The sequence below is a fragment of the Podarcis cretensis genome (genome assembly GCF_951804945.1).
Source record: "Podarcis cretensis genome assembly, chromosome: 3".
Classification (NCBI taxonomy): Eukaryota; Metazoa; Chordata; class Lepidosauria; order Squamata; family Lacertidae; genus Podarcis; species Podarcis cretensis.
In genome coordinates, this window is record NC_137172.1 from 117,188,428 (window position 1) to 117,204,893 (window position 16,466).

Here is a 16,466-nt window from a genome sequence, read left to right on the forward strand (position 1 = left end):
TGCCTCTCTCGACAAGGGTCCCGTTTGCTTTTCCACACACGGGCGCGCGCTCTCTTTCTCTGGCGCCGCGGGGCTTCATGGGAATTGTAGTCCCTCCGCCATGCACTTCGCCTTGCTCCGAACGACGGGGGGACTCCAACTCCCAAGAAGCTTTGCTCCGTCCCGAACGTGCGCGCGCCCTCCCTCGCTCGCTCGCTCTCGTGGCGGGGGGCGGCGGCGGCTCGGCTCGCGCCCGCTGAGGCTCCTCCTCGATGGCCGCCCGCCGCTACCCCCGGCTCTGCCGCCTTTTGGCCGGCCTCGGAGGGGCCGCCTCGCTCGTGCTGCTGGTCAGCCTGTACACGGCGGGGTCTGAGGTGCAGGTGGGTTGGCAGGTACAGAACGGCCCGCCCTCCGCTCCCGCGCCGCGTTTAGCGGGGTCCCTTGGGTCACAACAGCCCTGTGAGGTGGGCCAGGCTGAGGGAGTTTGGGGGTCCGAGCCAGACGAGGGGGGGGGGCGAACCTTTCCCTTCACAGCTGTGTGCTGTGTGAATATACACACATCTGTGAGGAACTAACCCAAGGTTTCGCAAACCTGGGTCTAGCTGTTGTTGTTTTGGACTACAACTCCCATCATCCCTAGCAATAATAATAATAATAATAATAATAATAATAATAATAATATAATTTATTATTTGTACCCCACCCATCTGGCTGGGCTTCCCCAGCCACTCTGGGCGGTTTGTTTTGGACTACAACTCCCACCATCCCTAGCTATAATAATAATAATAATAATAATAATAGAATTTATTATTTGTACCCCACCCATCTGGCTGGGCTTCCCCAGCCACTCTGGGCGGTTTGTTTTGGACTACAACTCCCATCATCCCTAGCTATAATAATAATAATAATAATATAATTTATTATTTGTACCCCACCCATCTGGCTGGGCTTCCCCAGCCACTCTGGGCGGTTTGTTTTGGACTACAACTCCCATCATCCCTAGCTATAATAATAATAATAATAATAATAATAATAATAATATAATTTATTATTTGTACCCCACCCATCTGGCTGGGCTTCCCCAGCCACTCTGGGGGGGTTTGTTTTGGACTACAACTCCCATCATCCCTAGCTATAATAATAATAATAATAATAATAATAATATAATTTATTATTTGTACCCCACCCATCTGGCTGGGCTTCCCCAGCCACTCTGGGCGGTTTGTTTTGGACTACAACTCCCATCATCCCTAGCTATAATAATAATAATAATAATAATAGAATTTATTATTTGTACCCCACCCATCTGGCTGGGCTTCCCCAGCCACTCTGGGCGGTTTGTTTTGGACTACAAGTCCCATCATCCCTAGCTATAATAATAATAATAGAATTTATTATTTGTACCCCACTCAAATGGCTGGGCTTCCCCAGCCACTCTGGGCGGTTTGTTTTGGACTACAACTCCCATCATCCCTAGCTATAATAATAATAATAATAATAATAGAATTTATTATTTGTACCCCACCCATCTGGCTGGGCTTCCCCAGCCACTCTGGGCGGTTTGTTTTGGACAACTCCCATCATCCCTAGCTATAATAATAATAATAATAATAATAATAGAATTTATTATTTGTACCCCACCCATCTGGCTGGGCTTCCCCAGCCACTCTGGGCGGTTTGTTTTGGACTACAACTCCCATCATCCCTAGCTATAATAATAATAATAATAATAATAATAATATAATTTATTATTTGTACCCCACCCATCTGGCTGGGCTTCCCCAGCCACTCTGGGCGGTTTGTTTTGGACTACAACTCCCATCATCCCTAGCTATAATAATAATAATAATAATAATAATAATAATAATAATAATAGAATTTATTATTTGTACCCCACCCATCTGGCTGGGCTTCCTCAGCCACTCTGGAGGGTTTGTTTTGGACTACAACTCCCATCATCCCTAGCTATAGTAATAATAATAATAATAATAATAGAATTTATTATTTGTACCCCACCCATCTGGCTGGGCTTCCCCAGCCACTCTGGGCGGTTTGTTTTGGACTACAACTCCCATCATCCCTAGCTATAATAATAATAATAGAATTTATTATTTGTACCCCACCCATCTGGCTGGGCTTCCCCAGCCACTCTGGGCGGTTTGTTTTGGACTACAACTCCCATCATCCCTAGCTATAATAATAATAATAATAATAATAATAATAATAGAATTTATTATTTGTACCCCACCCATCTGGCTGGGCTTCCCCAGCCACTCTGGGTGGTTTGTTTTGGACTACAACTCCCATCATCCCTAGCTATAATAATAATAATAGAATTTATTATTTGTACCCCACTCATCTGGCTGGGCTTCCCCAGCCACTCTGGGCGGTTTGTTTTGGACTACAACTCCCATCATCCCTAGCTATAATAATAATAATAATAATAATAATAATAATAATAATAATAGAATTTATTATTTGTACCCCGCCCATCTGGCTGGGCTTCCCCAGCCACTCTGGGCGGTTTGTTTTGGACTACAACTCCCATCATCCCTAGCTATAATAATAATAATAATAATAATAATAATAATAATATAATTTATTATTTGTACCCCGCCCATCTGGCTGGGCTTCCCCAGCCACTCTGGGGGGTTTGTTTTGGACTACAACTCCCATCATCCCTAGCTATAATAATAATAATAATAATAATAATAATAATAGAATTTATTATTTGTACCCCACCCATCTGGCTGGGCTTCCCCAGCCACTCTGGGCGGTTTGTTTTCGACTACAACTCCCATCATCTTTAGCAATAATAATAATAATAATAATAATAATAATATAATTTATTATTTGTACCCCGCCCATCTGGCTGGGTTTCCCCAGCCACTCTGGGCGGCTTCCACAGAGACCTAAAATACACTAAAATGTCACACGTTAAAAACTTCCCTGAACAGGGCTGCCTTCAGATGTCTTCTGAATGTCAGGTAGTTGTTTATCGCTTTGACATCTGATGGGAGGGCATTCCACAGGGCGGGCGCCACTACCGAGAAGGCCCTCTGCCTGGTTCCCTGTAACCTGGCCTCTCGCAGTGAGGGAACCGCCAGAAGGCCCTCGGCGCTGGACCTCAGCGTCCAGGCAGAACGATGGGGGTGGAGACGCTCCTTGAGGTATTTTGGGCTGAGGCCGTTTAGGGCTTTAAAGGTCACCACCAACACTTTGAATTGTGCTCGGAAACGTAGGTCTTTCAAGACCGGTGTTATGTGGTCTCGGCAGCCGCCCCCAGTCACCAGTCTAGCTGCTGCATTCTGGATTAGTTGTAGTTTCTGGGTCACCTTCAAAGGTAGCCCCACATAGAGCGCATTGCAGTAGTCCAAGCGGAAGATTACCAGAGCATGCACCATTCTGGCAAGGCAGTCCGTGGGCATATGGGGTCTCAGCCTGCGTACCAGATGGAGCTGATAAACAGCTGCCCTGGACACAGAATTGACCTGCGCCTCCATGGACAGCTGTGAGTCCAAAATGACTCCCAGGCTGCGCACCTGGTCCTTCAGGGGCACAGTCACCCCATTCAGGACCAGGGAGTCCTCCACACCCGCCCGCCTCCTGTCCCCCAAAAACAGTACTTCTGTCTTGTCAGGATTCAACCTGAATCCATTAGCCGCCATCCATCCTCCAACCGCCTCCAGGCACTCACACAGGACCTTCACCGCCTTCACTGGTTCTGATTTGAAAGAGAGGTAGAGCTGGGTATCATCTGCATATTGATGGACACCCAGTCCAAACCCCCTGATGATCTCTCCCAGCGGCTTCATATAGATGTTAAAAAGCATGGGGGAGAGGACGGAACCCTGAGGCACCCCACAAGTGAGGGCCCAGGGGTCTGAACACTCGTCCCCCACCACCACTTTCTGAACACGGCCCAGGAGGAAGGAAGGAAGGAAGCTAGCAAGGAAGCTAGCTAGCAAGACCAGTGCTCAGCGATGATGGGAATTGTAGTCCAAAAACAGCTGGAGACCCAAGTTTGGGAAACCCTGTGACCTAATCGATTATGATTTCTTTAATGGGGAGGCAGCTTGGATGAAAAGTATTTGGGGTGTGGGATCGTATCACAGCTGTCCATGGAGGCGCAGGTTAATTCTGTGTCCAGGGCGGCTGTCTACCAGCTCCACCTGGTACGCAGGATGAGACCCTATCTGCCCGCAGACTGTCTCGCCAGAGTGGTGCATGCTCTAGTTATCTCCCGCTTGGACTACTGCAATGCGCTCTATGTGGGGCTACCTTTGAAGGTGACCCAGAAACTACAACTAATCCAGAATGCGGCAGCTAGACTGGTGCCATCTATGCAAAACCTGTAAATGAAATTATCTAGGGATTTGGGATGTGGTATCATCATCAGTACATTGGTGATGACCAGTTCTGCTTCTCTTCTTCATTAAATTTAGATGAAATTATGGAGCCAATGTCTGGAATCAATAATGGAGTGGGTAAGGGCCAGTAAACTGAAGATCAATCCAGGCAAGATGGAGGTTCTGTTGATGCATGGCAATGAGGTTTGCAGTTTGGAGTTTTACTTCTGACCTCACCTTTGGAGGCCTAAATGGTTTCTGTAGCTTAAAGCACATTTCACCAGCTTGACTGGTTTGCCAGCTGCAATTCACTCCTAACCACAATAGCCTGGACATGATTATCCATGCTCCAAAGAACGCAAGTGCCCTGTTTAGTCCATCCTATTTCCCACAGTGGCCAAGCATTTGTTGTTGTTGTTTAGTCGTTTAGTCGTGTCCGACTCTTCGTGACCCCATGGACCAGAGCACGCCAGGCACTCCTGTCCTCCACTGCCCCCCGCAGCTTGGTCAGACTCATGCTGGTAACCTCAAAAACACTATCCAACCATCTCGTCCTCTGTCGCCCCCTTCTCCTTGTGCCCTCCATCTTTCCCAACATGTGGCCAACCATAGGCCTGTGAAAAGTCTACAAGCAACACATGCGCGCAGTCTCACTCCCCAGGGGATGATGCTCAGGGACATGGTGCCTCTGATCGCTGTTTGTCAGCCTAGCCTACCTCACAGGGTTGCAATGAGACCAAAAATGGGAAAACCTCAGGCATGCAGTGCTTAAAACAAGGATGAGATAAAAAATGTGATGGATAAATGTTAAATACTGCTCTCTGGAGATGGCTCATTTAACAGTAATTCTTTTGCCGTTTATTTTTAAGGTGTTAAGTGAGTTGACTTTCTTCCCTCTCTGGAGAAGAGAGAAGCCACTCTACAAGCTTGATGTAAACTGGCCTTTGATTCCTTTTACTGGTCAGACATTTTGTGTTGCTGTGGATGACGTCAGTGGATTAGTATACGTGGGACAGGTAAGAAAAGACATTCTTCTGACCAGCAGAGTTGTCCAGTGTGTAGCTTCGATTGTTAGCAGTTCCTGTTTTTATAGCAACCAGACTAGGAACTCTTGCACAGAATACTGGGTGGAGGCTCATCCTTCAATGTCAGGAAAGTTCACATTTCTCTTTATATTTTTCCTTGCTGAATGCATGTGGATCTGTAAGGAAGCAGACATACTTTCCGGAGAGCTTTGTGAGGAGCAGACATTCGCATGACTTTTTTCCAGTGTGGGTGAACTTTTTCCATACTGAAAAAAAATGTCCAAAAAAAAAAAGGGTAGTGTCAAGAGCTACCTAAAGGAGTAAATGAATGCTGTTGCTTCTTTCGCTATAAAATACCGTCTTTTCTTCAAAAAGTTCCATAACTTGGCATGCTATTTTAACATTCATATCATGTTTACTCTGGAGCTTAGAAGCCTAATGCTAGAATAGGGTGCCAGTTGTCATTCCTTTCCTACATTTCCCCTTTACACTCCACTTTTCAGTCTTTAAGGTTGACTAAGGTTGTTCATTATAACAGAACCAGTGAAGAAAGCCACAATTATTTTAAGTAGATGACATCAGCAAGTCACTAGGCTATCTCCATTAATGACCATTTTCTTTCCAGTGTAGGAAATGCTGGGCTGTGTCTTCGTACTAGGAACTGTGCTTTTATTCTCATGGCATTATGTTTCCCAAAGCTTGGTTGGTCTAAATGGATTCAGAGGCTGAGAGTTCAGCTTTCCTTTTTCTGTAGATCTGGCTGCAAAATCAAGAAAGGCTTTTAAATGTGCCACAGTTCCTCTATACTTGCCCTGCCTATATGCTGCACATTAGTTCCATCCCATAAGGTGGCTGCTTTCTGTCAGACCCTTCCCTCTGCCTTTCTGCCAGTTCTTTGCTCAGTTTCTCACACCCAGACTCTGCTTGATCTCTCGTATCCCTGATCTTCCTAGAAACCTTCTCTTCTAGCCTGCATATCCTGTCTCTTTGCTTGCTTTTTAAAAAAGCAAAAAAACTCGCAGCATCTTTTCCTCACCAGTATCTTAGATCAGGGATTGCCAACCAGATTAGCCTGCAAAAGCCTTCATTGGTGCCCCCAGGGAGGGGCCCCAGACTCTGAGCTTTCATTTTAAAAAAGTAAGTTTCTTGCCCTCTTAAAAAGAAAACTCTGAAGCAAAATGGGAAGATAACTGTCTAAGTGATTTCTGTGAAATAACCAAGCCTGGCTCCTCCTGCCTGTCAGTGGTTTTAGCCAATAAGTGAAATCAGAACTGCAACTGATGAGTGAGTTGTTCGATGGGCAGGCAATAGGGTCCTAAAGAACTTCTCTTTTCCCTTGTCTTTAATGCACTTTTCTTGTGTCTTATTTTCCTGGCAGAATTTCAACAGGTTATGCCTTTTCTCGTATGGAAGTACGATTATGGGGATAGCTTCACTGTGATTGTACTCTGTTCACTTTTGTGTTATGCCATGACCATCTAGGTTAAACACTTTTACTCCATTCTTTAGTCAAAAAGGCTATCAGTGGCTTTACAATGATCTTTAGGCTTATAATCTACAATACATGGCACACAAGGAAAAAGAGATGGGGAGGGAGAGGAGAGAAATCACGTTCGTGCGTCATTTCCTACAGTTCTTAGAATGATCTTTGGGATGGAGGCAATTCACATAGCCTGATGGACTAACGCCTTTTACTAGGTGACAGTTGAGAGGGGGCTAAAGGCAGCTGTTTGGTTGCAGTACATTGGTACCTTGGGTTACATACGCTTCAGGTTACAGACTCCACTAACTCAGAAATAGTACCTTGGGTTAAGAACTTTCCTTCAGGATGAGAACAGAAATCATGCTCCGGTGGTGTGGCAGCAGCAGGAGGCCCCATTAGCTAAAGTGGTGCTTCACGTTAAGAACAGTTTCAGGTTAAGAACGGACCTCCGGAACGAATTAAGTACTTGACCCGAGGTACCACTGTTTATGCTGAGGACAAAAATCCACTATCCTTTTGTACCTCTGCATTAAGATTCAGTGAAAGGAAGCCACTGATCAGCTTTTTCCTTGCATGTGAACCAGTCATAACAATACTTGGCGGAGCTAATAAGATTTGTGAGAATATATGTATATGTATATGCATATGTATGTATATGCAATAAGGAAACGTTCTGAAAAAATTCTGGAATTTCATTCTGCAAGATCTGATTGGTTCTCTGTTATCTTTATACACTTTTACAGAGAGGTGATGAAAATGTGCCTAAGGTTGTAGTTTATACTGAGGATGGCTATTTCTTACAAGCATGGAATGCTTCCATTGAAATGCCTCATGGTATCTTTGTGCTGAACACACCCAATGCAACTTCAGTGTGGATCACAGATGTTGGAACTGGTATGTGGAATGATTATTACTAAATAACACTAGAAACAAAACAGTGTGTGTCAGAGCTGCCTCCAGGTCCCAGCTCACAGAGGACCAACGCTAGGCTGTAGTTATGTACAAAAGTCTTTATTGAGATTCAGTTTCCATTTTAAAGCCGCAGCGTGCAGCTCTACGTCTCGACCTTAGACCGGCGAAGTCCCGTCTGAGTCTCCTCCCCTTCCACACCAGTTTAAGACCCTCGCCTTGCTCCACCTCTTCCTAAGTTCCTTTCTCCTCTGGGCCCTCCTGCCCGCTAGGGTCTCATCTTTCCTGGACTCCTCTGACGCTGACCCTGACGATTCTTGCCCCTCCTTCCGGCGGGCTTTAGGACCTGGTTCCCTATCCGGGCAACCTTCTGTGCCGCTCGCCTGTACCTTTGAGCTTGGCGCGCGCGCCCAGCTTGCAACTTTCCTCTTGACCGTTAACTCGCTCTCCGATGGAGGCGTGGTCAACCCTGACTCATCTTCTCTCGCTGGTGGTGCATATGTGGGCTCTGACACCTGGAACTCCTCCCCCCCACTGCGCTCTGGTGGGGAAGCTGTTCCTGATTTCCAACTGCTGCTCTGGGAGTCCCCGCTGGCCCCTTGCTTCTGGGGTGTCCCCCTTGGCTCGCCCCTTGCCCTGCCCATCGGCGCCCCCTTCTGTGAATCTTCCGATTCGCTGGAGAGGCTCATGGAATCTCTCGGGCTGCTGTCATATTCTCCTACGCTGCCCTCGGATTGCTCCCCCTCGCTCTCCATCTCTTCTCCTCCCTGCGCTCCCGCTGAGTCCCTGACAGTGTGCTTATGATGTTTTAAGTTAGATGTAAATTTTAGAGGCTGCCTTTCCACAAAAGAACTTGTCTGCATGCTGCCTCAAGATATAAAACATGAAAAAATAACACAACAGTCCATTCTAAGACACAAAGGTGAAGCAAGACAGATTGAAATAACCAGACCATTCATGTTCCTCTCCTTGCAGTTCCTTCCTTCAGCAGCTTGCTCTTGTATGTTCTTGGGCCTGATATCCAACTGAGTGTTCAATTTAACTACAGTACAGCCCACACAAAGCGCCAGGACCACCAGGCCATCATCCTAAAAGATACAGCTCTTCATCTGTGCAAATCTTGCAGTTTGTATGAGTTCAGGTGATTAAAAAAGGGAGGAAGATGTTTCTTCCTGGGCGTTCAGTAGGCTGAGGAACAAAAACAGGTTCATGGTGGAAGACCAAGGGCAGTGCACACATCACAGAGGTTCCACACTTGGAGAACAGTAAATCCAGTTAATGTCCCATCCAGTTTTTGCCCAATTCTTCACAACCTCACTCCTTTTAAAATTATGGTGTTCACAGAGAAAATGTGATCTTACTGAAAAATGTCTTATTTCCTTCTTCATATAGGCGAATATGGACACACCATTAAACAGTATAGTCCTTCAGGTGAACTTCTTCAAGTCATAGGTACTGCAGGTAGAGCAGGTTCTGGTACAAATCCCTTGCAGTTTGACCAGCCAGCAGAGATTTTTGTGGAGGAAAGCGGGGACATCTACATTGTAGATGGTGATGGAGGACTGAACAACCGCTTGGTCAAATTGACGCCAGGTAAGTGAATGAACATGAATGGCCTATATGTGCAACATTCAGAATGGCTTTGATGTACAGCAATAGGGAACCTCCAGCCACCAGGCCTAATCAGCCCCATCTTGTTTGGCCCCCAAGCCCATTTACGACAAGCTCTCCCCACCTGCCATCACATGTGATGTCAGGTGTGCAGCACATAAAAGACACAGGTGCCAAGGAACAATTGGGAGTTTAAAATGCTCTCCCAGTTGTTCCTTGGCAAGTGGGGCTTCTGAACAGCAAGTCCCTTTGAAGTCCATTTGCAGGTGTGGTTTGGATCCAAACCATACCTGCAAATTGATATATTTTCCTCCGTGGGCCTGCAAAACTAGTGTGCAGAGGGGAAATGTCTGTTTGCTGGTACAGTACCCACAAATGGGCCAAGCAAGGCCTGCCGTCAGTGCCAGTCAGCTGGGCAGCCTTTTTGAAATTGTGAGCTGGTATCGTAATGACATACTAGACAAGTAGGTGTCTCCACCCACATGTCAAAATAGCCTCCAGGGGGTGGGGAATTTCCCAGTGCCTGCACTAGTGGTTTGTTTTTGTTTCTGCTGTGTTCTCCTAATTTATGTGGCTATCATTTCTGTATTTCTTGAGGTCTTTTGTCTCTCCCATATGGGTTTAACGCTTTAAGGGCTCTGTTAATTGCAGCATTTGAAATTTCGGTAGAACTTCAACAGTCAGACTGTGATAGAAGGAAATGTGTTTTTTGGGGTTGTTTTTTTGTTTGTTTATTAAATGTAGGGAAATGCCCAAATCCTTACTGGATAGTTTTAAGTTTTACAATATTTAGAATATGTTCCCCCACTCTGTTTTTAGGAAGAGGACAGAAAGTTACCCTGTTTTTGAAATCACTAAATAATTAGAAAGCTGTCAGCTGACCTTTAAAGCCCTATGCGGCCTCGGACCCTCGTACTTATGGGCCTGTCTCTCCTGGTATGTCCCGCAGAGGACCCTAAGGTCCATGAATAATAATAGCTTAAAGGTCCTGGGCCCTAAGGAAGTCAAACTATCCTCCACCAGGGCCAGGGCTTTTTCAGTGACGGTTCCAACCTGGTGGAATGCTCTGTGCCCCATGAGACTAGGGCCCTGCAGGACTTGATCTCCTTCCGCAGGGCCTTCAATTTGAATTAGCCTGATCCTCTATTCCCTTTTCCCTTTCCTCTTCTATGAAGAAACCCTTTCTGGGACCCCACATTTAAATTCTTATTCACACACCTCCTTGCTGGCCCTAGTAGGACCAACTTGGCCAGTTAGCCCTGGTGATCATTTGATGTCTACTGACTGGGGTTTCCCCCCCCCAAAAAAATGACCCCTGAATTTTTGAATTTTATTGATATTGATGCTGCATTTTATGCTGTATTGTGTGCTGTTTTTAAGTTGCATTATAATCAGTGTTTTATATTTGCTGTTAGCCGCCCTGAGCCCGGTTTTTAAACCGGGAAGGGCGCGGTATAAATAAAAAAATATTTATTTATATTTTGATGTAATGCAGATGTTTTATTATAAAATGCACAGCAATATATGGCGCTTCCTTTCTACCTGCAGACTTTAAGACTCTATGGCTGCATGGAGAAAATGGTTCTGGCACTGCACAGTTCAATATCCCACACAGTGTAACGGTGGATGCTGTCGGACGGGTAAAGTAGCCGTGATCGCTGTAATATAGTTTTATAAATTGCCATCATAACCAGGGCTTGAAATTTTCTCACTTGAATTTAAACATCCAGTAATTTACTTGCAGCTTTCAAGGAAGTGTTGAGGGCTGGTGCTTTAAAGTTTTTGGGCTTTCTCCAATCTTTTATGGCGTGTTTCTCTCCCCCGCCCCTTCCTTGCCTGTGAATGAAACATTCCATGCTATTTTTCATCAGTGAGTTTTAATTAAACCAAGAAACGAGTGATTCCATGTTAGTATTTTTTTTTAATAAATTTTTATTGGAAATTTTATTTACAACATAACACAACCCACCCACCAACACAGAAATCCACCCCCATCAGACACAAACATAACAAACAACAAGCATAATATACAACAATACAAACAACCAAATAAAAGACTTCCTTTATCCTGTTTCTGGCATCCTTATTTACTTCTTATAAGCTGTTTCCTTTATGAATAATTATTAAGATTTTTCTAATTATACCTTAAATATCCACAATGTCTCCTGCAGACATTAATCGAAACAAGCCCAGGTATGGATTTTAGGGCGCTGTTTTGTGAAGTATTTTCTGCATTTCCCCCGATTCCATGTTAGTATTGTAGAGATGTACTGGACCAACGTTTTAACTGAAAAACTTGCATTTTTCATGTAGAAGGAAAACACGTCTGTGATTTTCCTTTGTTTTCTAAACTTAGAAACAAATAATCTGAAACAAACGTTGGCTTACTATGAACAAGCTCTGCCTGCCTCTGGGAGAAACAAACCACGAGGCTTGGCTTAATATTACCTGCAGACCCACATTAGTGGTTTGCTGTTCTTCTTCCAACCGCAATCAAAAGCCACAACATATAAGTATGTTTAGCAGGAAGCTAGGATTAAAGAGCACATGCTTTGCTGCAGGTATGTATTCTTCCCTAAAGAGAGTTCAGTAATGTTGGCGAGATCCTATACCAGCCTGCTCAGAATGCCAACATGTAGATCCCCATTTCATGTGATATTAAGCATCATAGAGCATATGCAGGATCGTTGAGGTAGTATTTAAAAATGGCTATGAACATATTTTGTATTTTCAGTAGGTATGGGTTGCTGACAGAGCCAACTGGAGAATCCAGGCTTTTCAGAAAACCACCGGAGAATGGTTGGGCTGTTGGAATAGCTGCTTTACACAAGATGGCCCTTCCTCTGTCAGGTATAGTATCTGTTGTTGTTGTTGTTTAGTCATTTAGTCGTGTCTGACTCTTCGTGACCCCTTGGTCCAGAGCACGCCAGGCCGTCCTGTCTTCCACTGCCTCCCACAGTTTGGTCAAATTCATGCTTGTAGCTTCGAGAACACTGTCCAACCATCTCGTCCTCTGTCGTCCCCTTCTCCTTGTGCCCTCCATCTTTCCCAACATCAGGGTCTTTTCCAGGGAGTCTTCTCTTCTCATGAGGTGGCCAAAGTATTGGAGCCTCAGCTTCATGATCTGTCATTCCAGTGAGCACTCAGGGTTGATTTCCTTCAGAATGGAGAGGTTTGATCTTCTTGCAGTCCATGGGACTCTCAAGAGTCTCCTCCACACCATAATTCAAAAACATCAATTCTTCGGCGATCAGCCTTCTTTATGGTCCAGCTCTCACTTCCATACATCACTCACTAGTATCTGTAGCTTGCATGCAAATCTGGGCGGTGGGTGGAAGGGGAGACTTTTCAACTGAGCAGGGCTCATGTTGATTATGGAGAACTCCTTTGTTTGTAAGGTGATGAAGAGCTCCAGTGCCAGTGTTAGAGCCATTTTACGTGGCATAGTGGGTGTACCAGTGTTTGAGCTACTGTGTTCACTGAAGATATATCTCTGCCAAACAGTGAGATGAAAATGCCAGTATGTTTGGTGGTGCCATATAACTTTTACACTGGCTTTCCTTAATGTATCCATCTGGCTCGAAAGAGGAGAGGTGGCTCATTAGTGCATCCATCCAAATAATTTTGCATGTTGTATTTCCATAACTTTGTACGAATATCAGATGCTAGACAGATGGTAGATGTTGCCTTTTTTGCGGCCCTTTTATTATCGGAAGGGTTATGGCATGCAAAAGCTTGATTCGGCTGCCAAAGCCTTCAATTAGGCTTTCTAATGGGTGCCTGACTTCTATTTGGATCAGATCCAGCAATTCTGTAAGTGGAATTCTGCTCAAGAAGAAGCAGCTCTTGGCATCTGCAAATAGAAGAGGAAAAGTGATTTTCACAGTACCCCTTGGAAATCTACTCTGCAAAGGAGTGGTTGCTGGCATTTGTGCAGGGGGGTAGCTACGTGCAAGATGAGGAATACGTGAAAAATCATTCTTATCATTTATTAAATTTCTGTACCACCCTTCATCCAAGGATCACTGGGCAGTTTCAAACCACAAAAATCCATACCATATAAAAACCACAAAATACAATACAAAAACCACAAAAATACATACCATAGAACGAACGAAAACAGTGGCCCCCACAGTTTAAAAGGCCATAGATTGATTAAGGCTTATGAGAAAAGGAATGTCCTCCCCAATTGCTCAAAGGCCTTTCTGCGAACTGAAGGACTCCTTCCGTGAAAAGAAGGGCACCTTTAGATCCTTCTCATTGGGCATTTCCACCATATTTGAACAGTTTGCAGCCGTTCCAATTTTACCCCACACAAGCATAATATTGGTTCTGTTCACTTGCACTCGCAGCTGTGTGGAAGCTGCTTCCCCAGGGGGTAATTCCACGCTACTTTGGAAATAGAGGAATGAGGCTCTCACATGTGTGGTCTTTTCCTTTCATTCATTGGGATATGTGTTCATAGAAATGACTGCGGGTCTAATGAATTCTGATTAATGGTGGATTGTGCCCATCTAGTCTCTTGTGTAAAAGTCTTGTCTTGCAGGTTGTGCAAAAACATTTTCTGTTGTTAACTAAGAATGTTGAGATTTGAGTTTAGTGCCAAAGAACCTGATGAGTGGAAGGGGCTGCCATTCATGGAGGGTGGGATTATGACAGTCCCCCCCCCTTTCTATAAAAAAAATAAGTCTTAATAGGTTTTCAAGAAAAAATATGCTGATGCACTTCACAAACTACAGTTTCCCATTCTGTCTGAACCCTGCATCCCTGGCCAAAAACTGGCTTAGAAGGGTCACAAAATCCTCCAGATGACACCAATAGGATGAATTTGGGATTATCAGGAGACTCCCAGATCAACTTTTCAGGTGGCATGAGGGATGTGCAAACAGAAGGTAACCCCCCCCAAATGTGAGCAAAAGTGTATTATGTTCATACTGCAGGATTTTAAATAGGATTTAGAGGATTCTCTTTAAATAGTCTCTCTCTCCCCTTCTCTCTCTCTCCCTGCCTTCCTCCTGTAGATTAACTCCAGATCAAAGGTATATGATCGTCACGCATATAAATATTGACAGGGTGTCAATCTTGGCTGCCCCACCAGTAGGATCAATTGAGGACTGTGTTGTGATGGACACAATTCAGCTTGCAAGCGAAGTTAAGCCCCATCTTGTGGATGTCAGCAAGAAAACTGGAGCAATTTATGTAGCAGAGATTGGAGCCCAGCAAGTACAGAAGTATGTGCCTTTATACTGACAGCATCTTTTACATGGCACAAGGGACTTCCAGAATATTTCCTCTGTTGGATTGCTGTCGGCTGTGTAACACAAGAACTTTTGGATTAACTTTGTTCATTTGAAGTACACATTTGTTTCACTTTCTGTGCCTATCTCAGGGATTTTAAGTGGTGGCAATTTTTGTGTTAGCTGGTTTTTATAGACTTGTTTGTTTTTTAAGTCAGTGTCACCAGCACTGCTAATTTTAAATCATTCAAGAGTAAATTTAACGCCACACAAACTGCTAGAAATACTAGTTTAATGCAGCTTCCATGAATCATCTCATGATTAGGAAAAATTACTTCTTCATGGAGTCAGAATTTTCCGTTTATTTGTGGCAGATTATCTCAGCTAAGGAGCCTGATTGCTTCTTTCCTGTGAATGTAGAAAAAGAGGCTGGTCTAGTCTGTATGGGAAGATCCTATAAAATGACTGTGCTGCAAAACAGTCTTGGCTATGCTTATCTCAGGAAATGTCTCCTCCAAGTATGAAAATGCAAGGTCTTTTAGCAATGCTCTTCTCTAGGGAGCCTCAATTAGCTTTCCACCAGAGTGGTATCTTTTAAGACTCTCTTGGGACTTCTGAAGCTTTGTGAATGACCAAGAAATTCAAGTTTGTTTACTCCTAAAGCAAACTGTCATGTTGTGACTACTCTTACTGTTTGGGGTATTCTTTACATTCCCACTTTTGCGTGTATTCTTTGTTGTGTGAGCCCGGTTTTGGCCAGGGAGGGTGGGATATAAATAAAAAATTATTATTATTACTTACGAAATTTGCAGAATCTAAAAATACCTTTCTTCCATTTTCCTGGAATTGTTTTTTATTATTTGTAAAGCACCCAGTTCAGACTGGTGCAGTAAACATTTGAAGAGGCTCCTCTGCGTTTTAAGGGCTGCTTCATCCTCTATTCAAAGTCTTTGGTGTCCCACCTAAAGGCTATTCCTCAAAAGGTTATGTGAATGCATATATTAACTGGAGAACAGAGATTTGACTGCACCACCTTGTCCCCCCCCCTTTTCTGCCTTAGGCCCACTTCAATTATATGGCAGAAAAAGTGGGATTGATAGCAAGTGTGTATATGGAACTTCAGTTTAACCTCTGCATTGGTTGCCTGAGCCTGTGGACTGCCCTCAACCCTATCGGCTAATGTTGCCCCTACATTTAACAGAGCAAGTTGGACTTACCGTGAAGTGTTCTTCCGGTCAGCAGAGAGTGGTGCATGCAGGAAAAAGTTAATTCCGCCTGGAGGTAGAGTTAGCACCAATTGACATGATTTGGTTGTGCTGAGCATCAGGAAGGGGAACTAACTTCCTTGCAACCGATCCAACACCCAGTATTAACAATACTGAGAACGGTTCTGTTACAGTAGGACTGAACTGGCCCCAGACATTGAGGAACTTAACGTAACAGAGAGAATGAGGGAGGTCTCTGGGAGTTCCTGTTCTAGCCTGATCAGAGGAACGAGAGCCAAGGAGCTTTAAGGTCTGATCTGGGTGGAGCTGCTTGCTACACTACCCCGTTCATCCTGAGCGGGTACGGACTTATGCTACTCCATCCAAAGGCTGCATTGGCAGAGGCATATTTGTTCATCTTTAGTGTCAATGTGGAAGGGAATCCTTCTCTAGGGATGCACTTCTGTGGACCGCAGTATAGTGGCTGCCCCTTGATGGAGTGGGCAGCGATGCTCCTTGGGGGAACTCTAGCTTTGCCTCTATAAGGGATGCACTTCTGTGGACTGCAGTATAGTGGCTGCCCCTTGATGGAGTGGGCAGCGATGCTCCTTGGGGGAACTCTAGCTTTGCCTCTATAAGGGATGCACTTCTGTGGACTGCAGTATAGT

At 44.7% G+C, this 16,466-nt stretch overlaps 1 protein-coding gene and 1 long non-coding RNA gene across 5 annotated transcripts in view; one reads left to right on the forward strand and one right to left on the reverse strand.

The window, feature by feature from the left end:
* The first annotated feature begins 208 nt into the window (after positions 1-208).
* Positions 209-15,398, forward strand: NHLRC3 (NHL repeat containing 3). 4 transcript variants are annotated; one of them, XM_079970015.1, is made up of 8 exons: positions 213-371; positions 4,425-4,532; positions 5,198-5,344; positions 7,580-7,730; positions 9,138-9,338; positions 10,905-10,996; positions 12,094-12,206; positions 13,157-14,357. In XM_079970015.1, exons 1-8 carry the CDS (start codon positions 252-254, stop codon positions 13,299-13,301), a joined length of 1,077 nt encoding a protein of 358 aa, XP_079826141.1. In that variant the 5' UTR covers positions 213-251; the 3' UTR covers positions 13,302-14,357. The 4 variants fall into 4 exon arrangements, with proteins under 4 accessions (XP_079826143.1, XP_079826141.1, XP_079826140.1 ...); XM_079970014.1 differs by lacking the exon at positions 13,157-14,357 and adding an exon at positions 14,378-15,398 and having other exon boundaries at positions 215-371; XM_079970017.1 differs by lacking the exons at positions 4,425-4,532; positions 13,157-14,357 and adding an exon at positions 14,378-15,398 and having other exon boundaries at positions 209-359.
* Positions 14,724-16,466, reverse strand: part of LOC307212788 — a 103,855-nt gene continuing 102,112 nt past the window's right edge. The window contains exon 2 of the long non-coding RNA XR_013837217.1: positions 14,724-15,933. This is a non-coding gene — a long non-coding RNA (uncharacterized lncRNA). The remainder of the gene's footprint in view (positions 15,934-16,466) is intronic.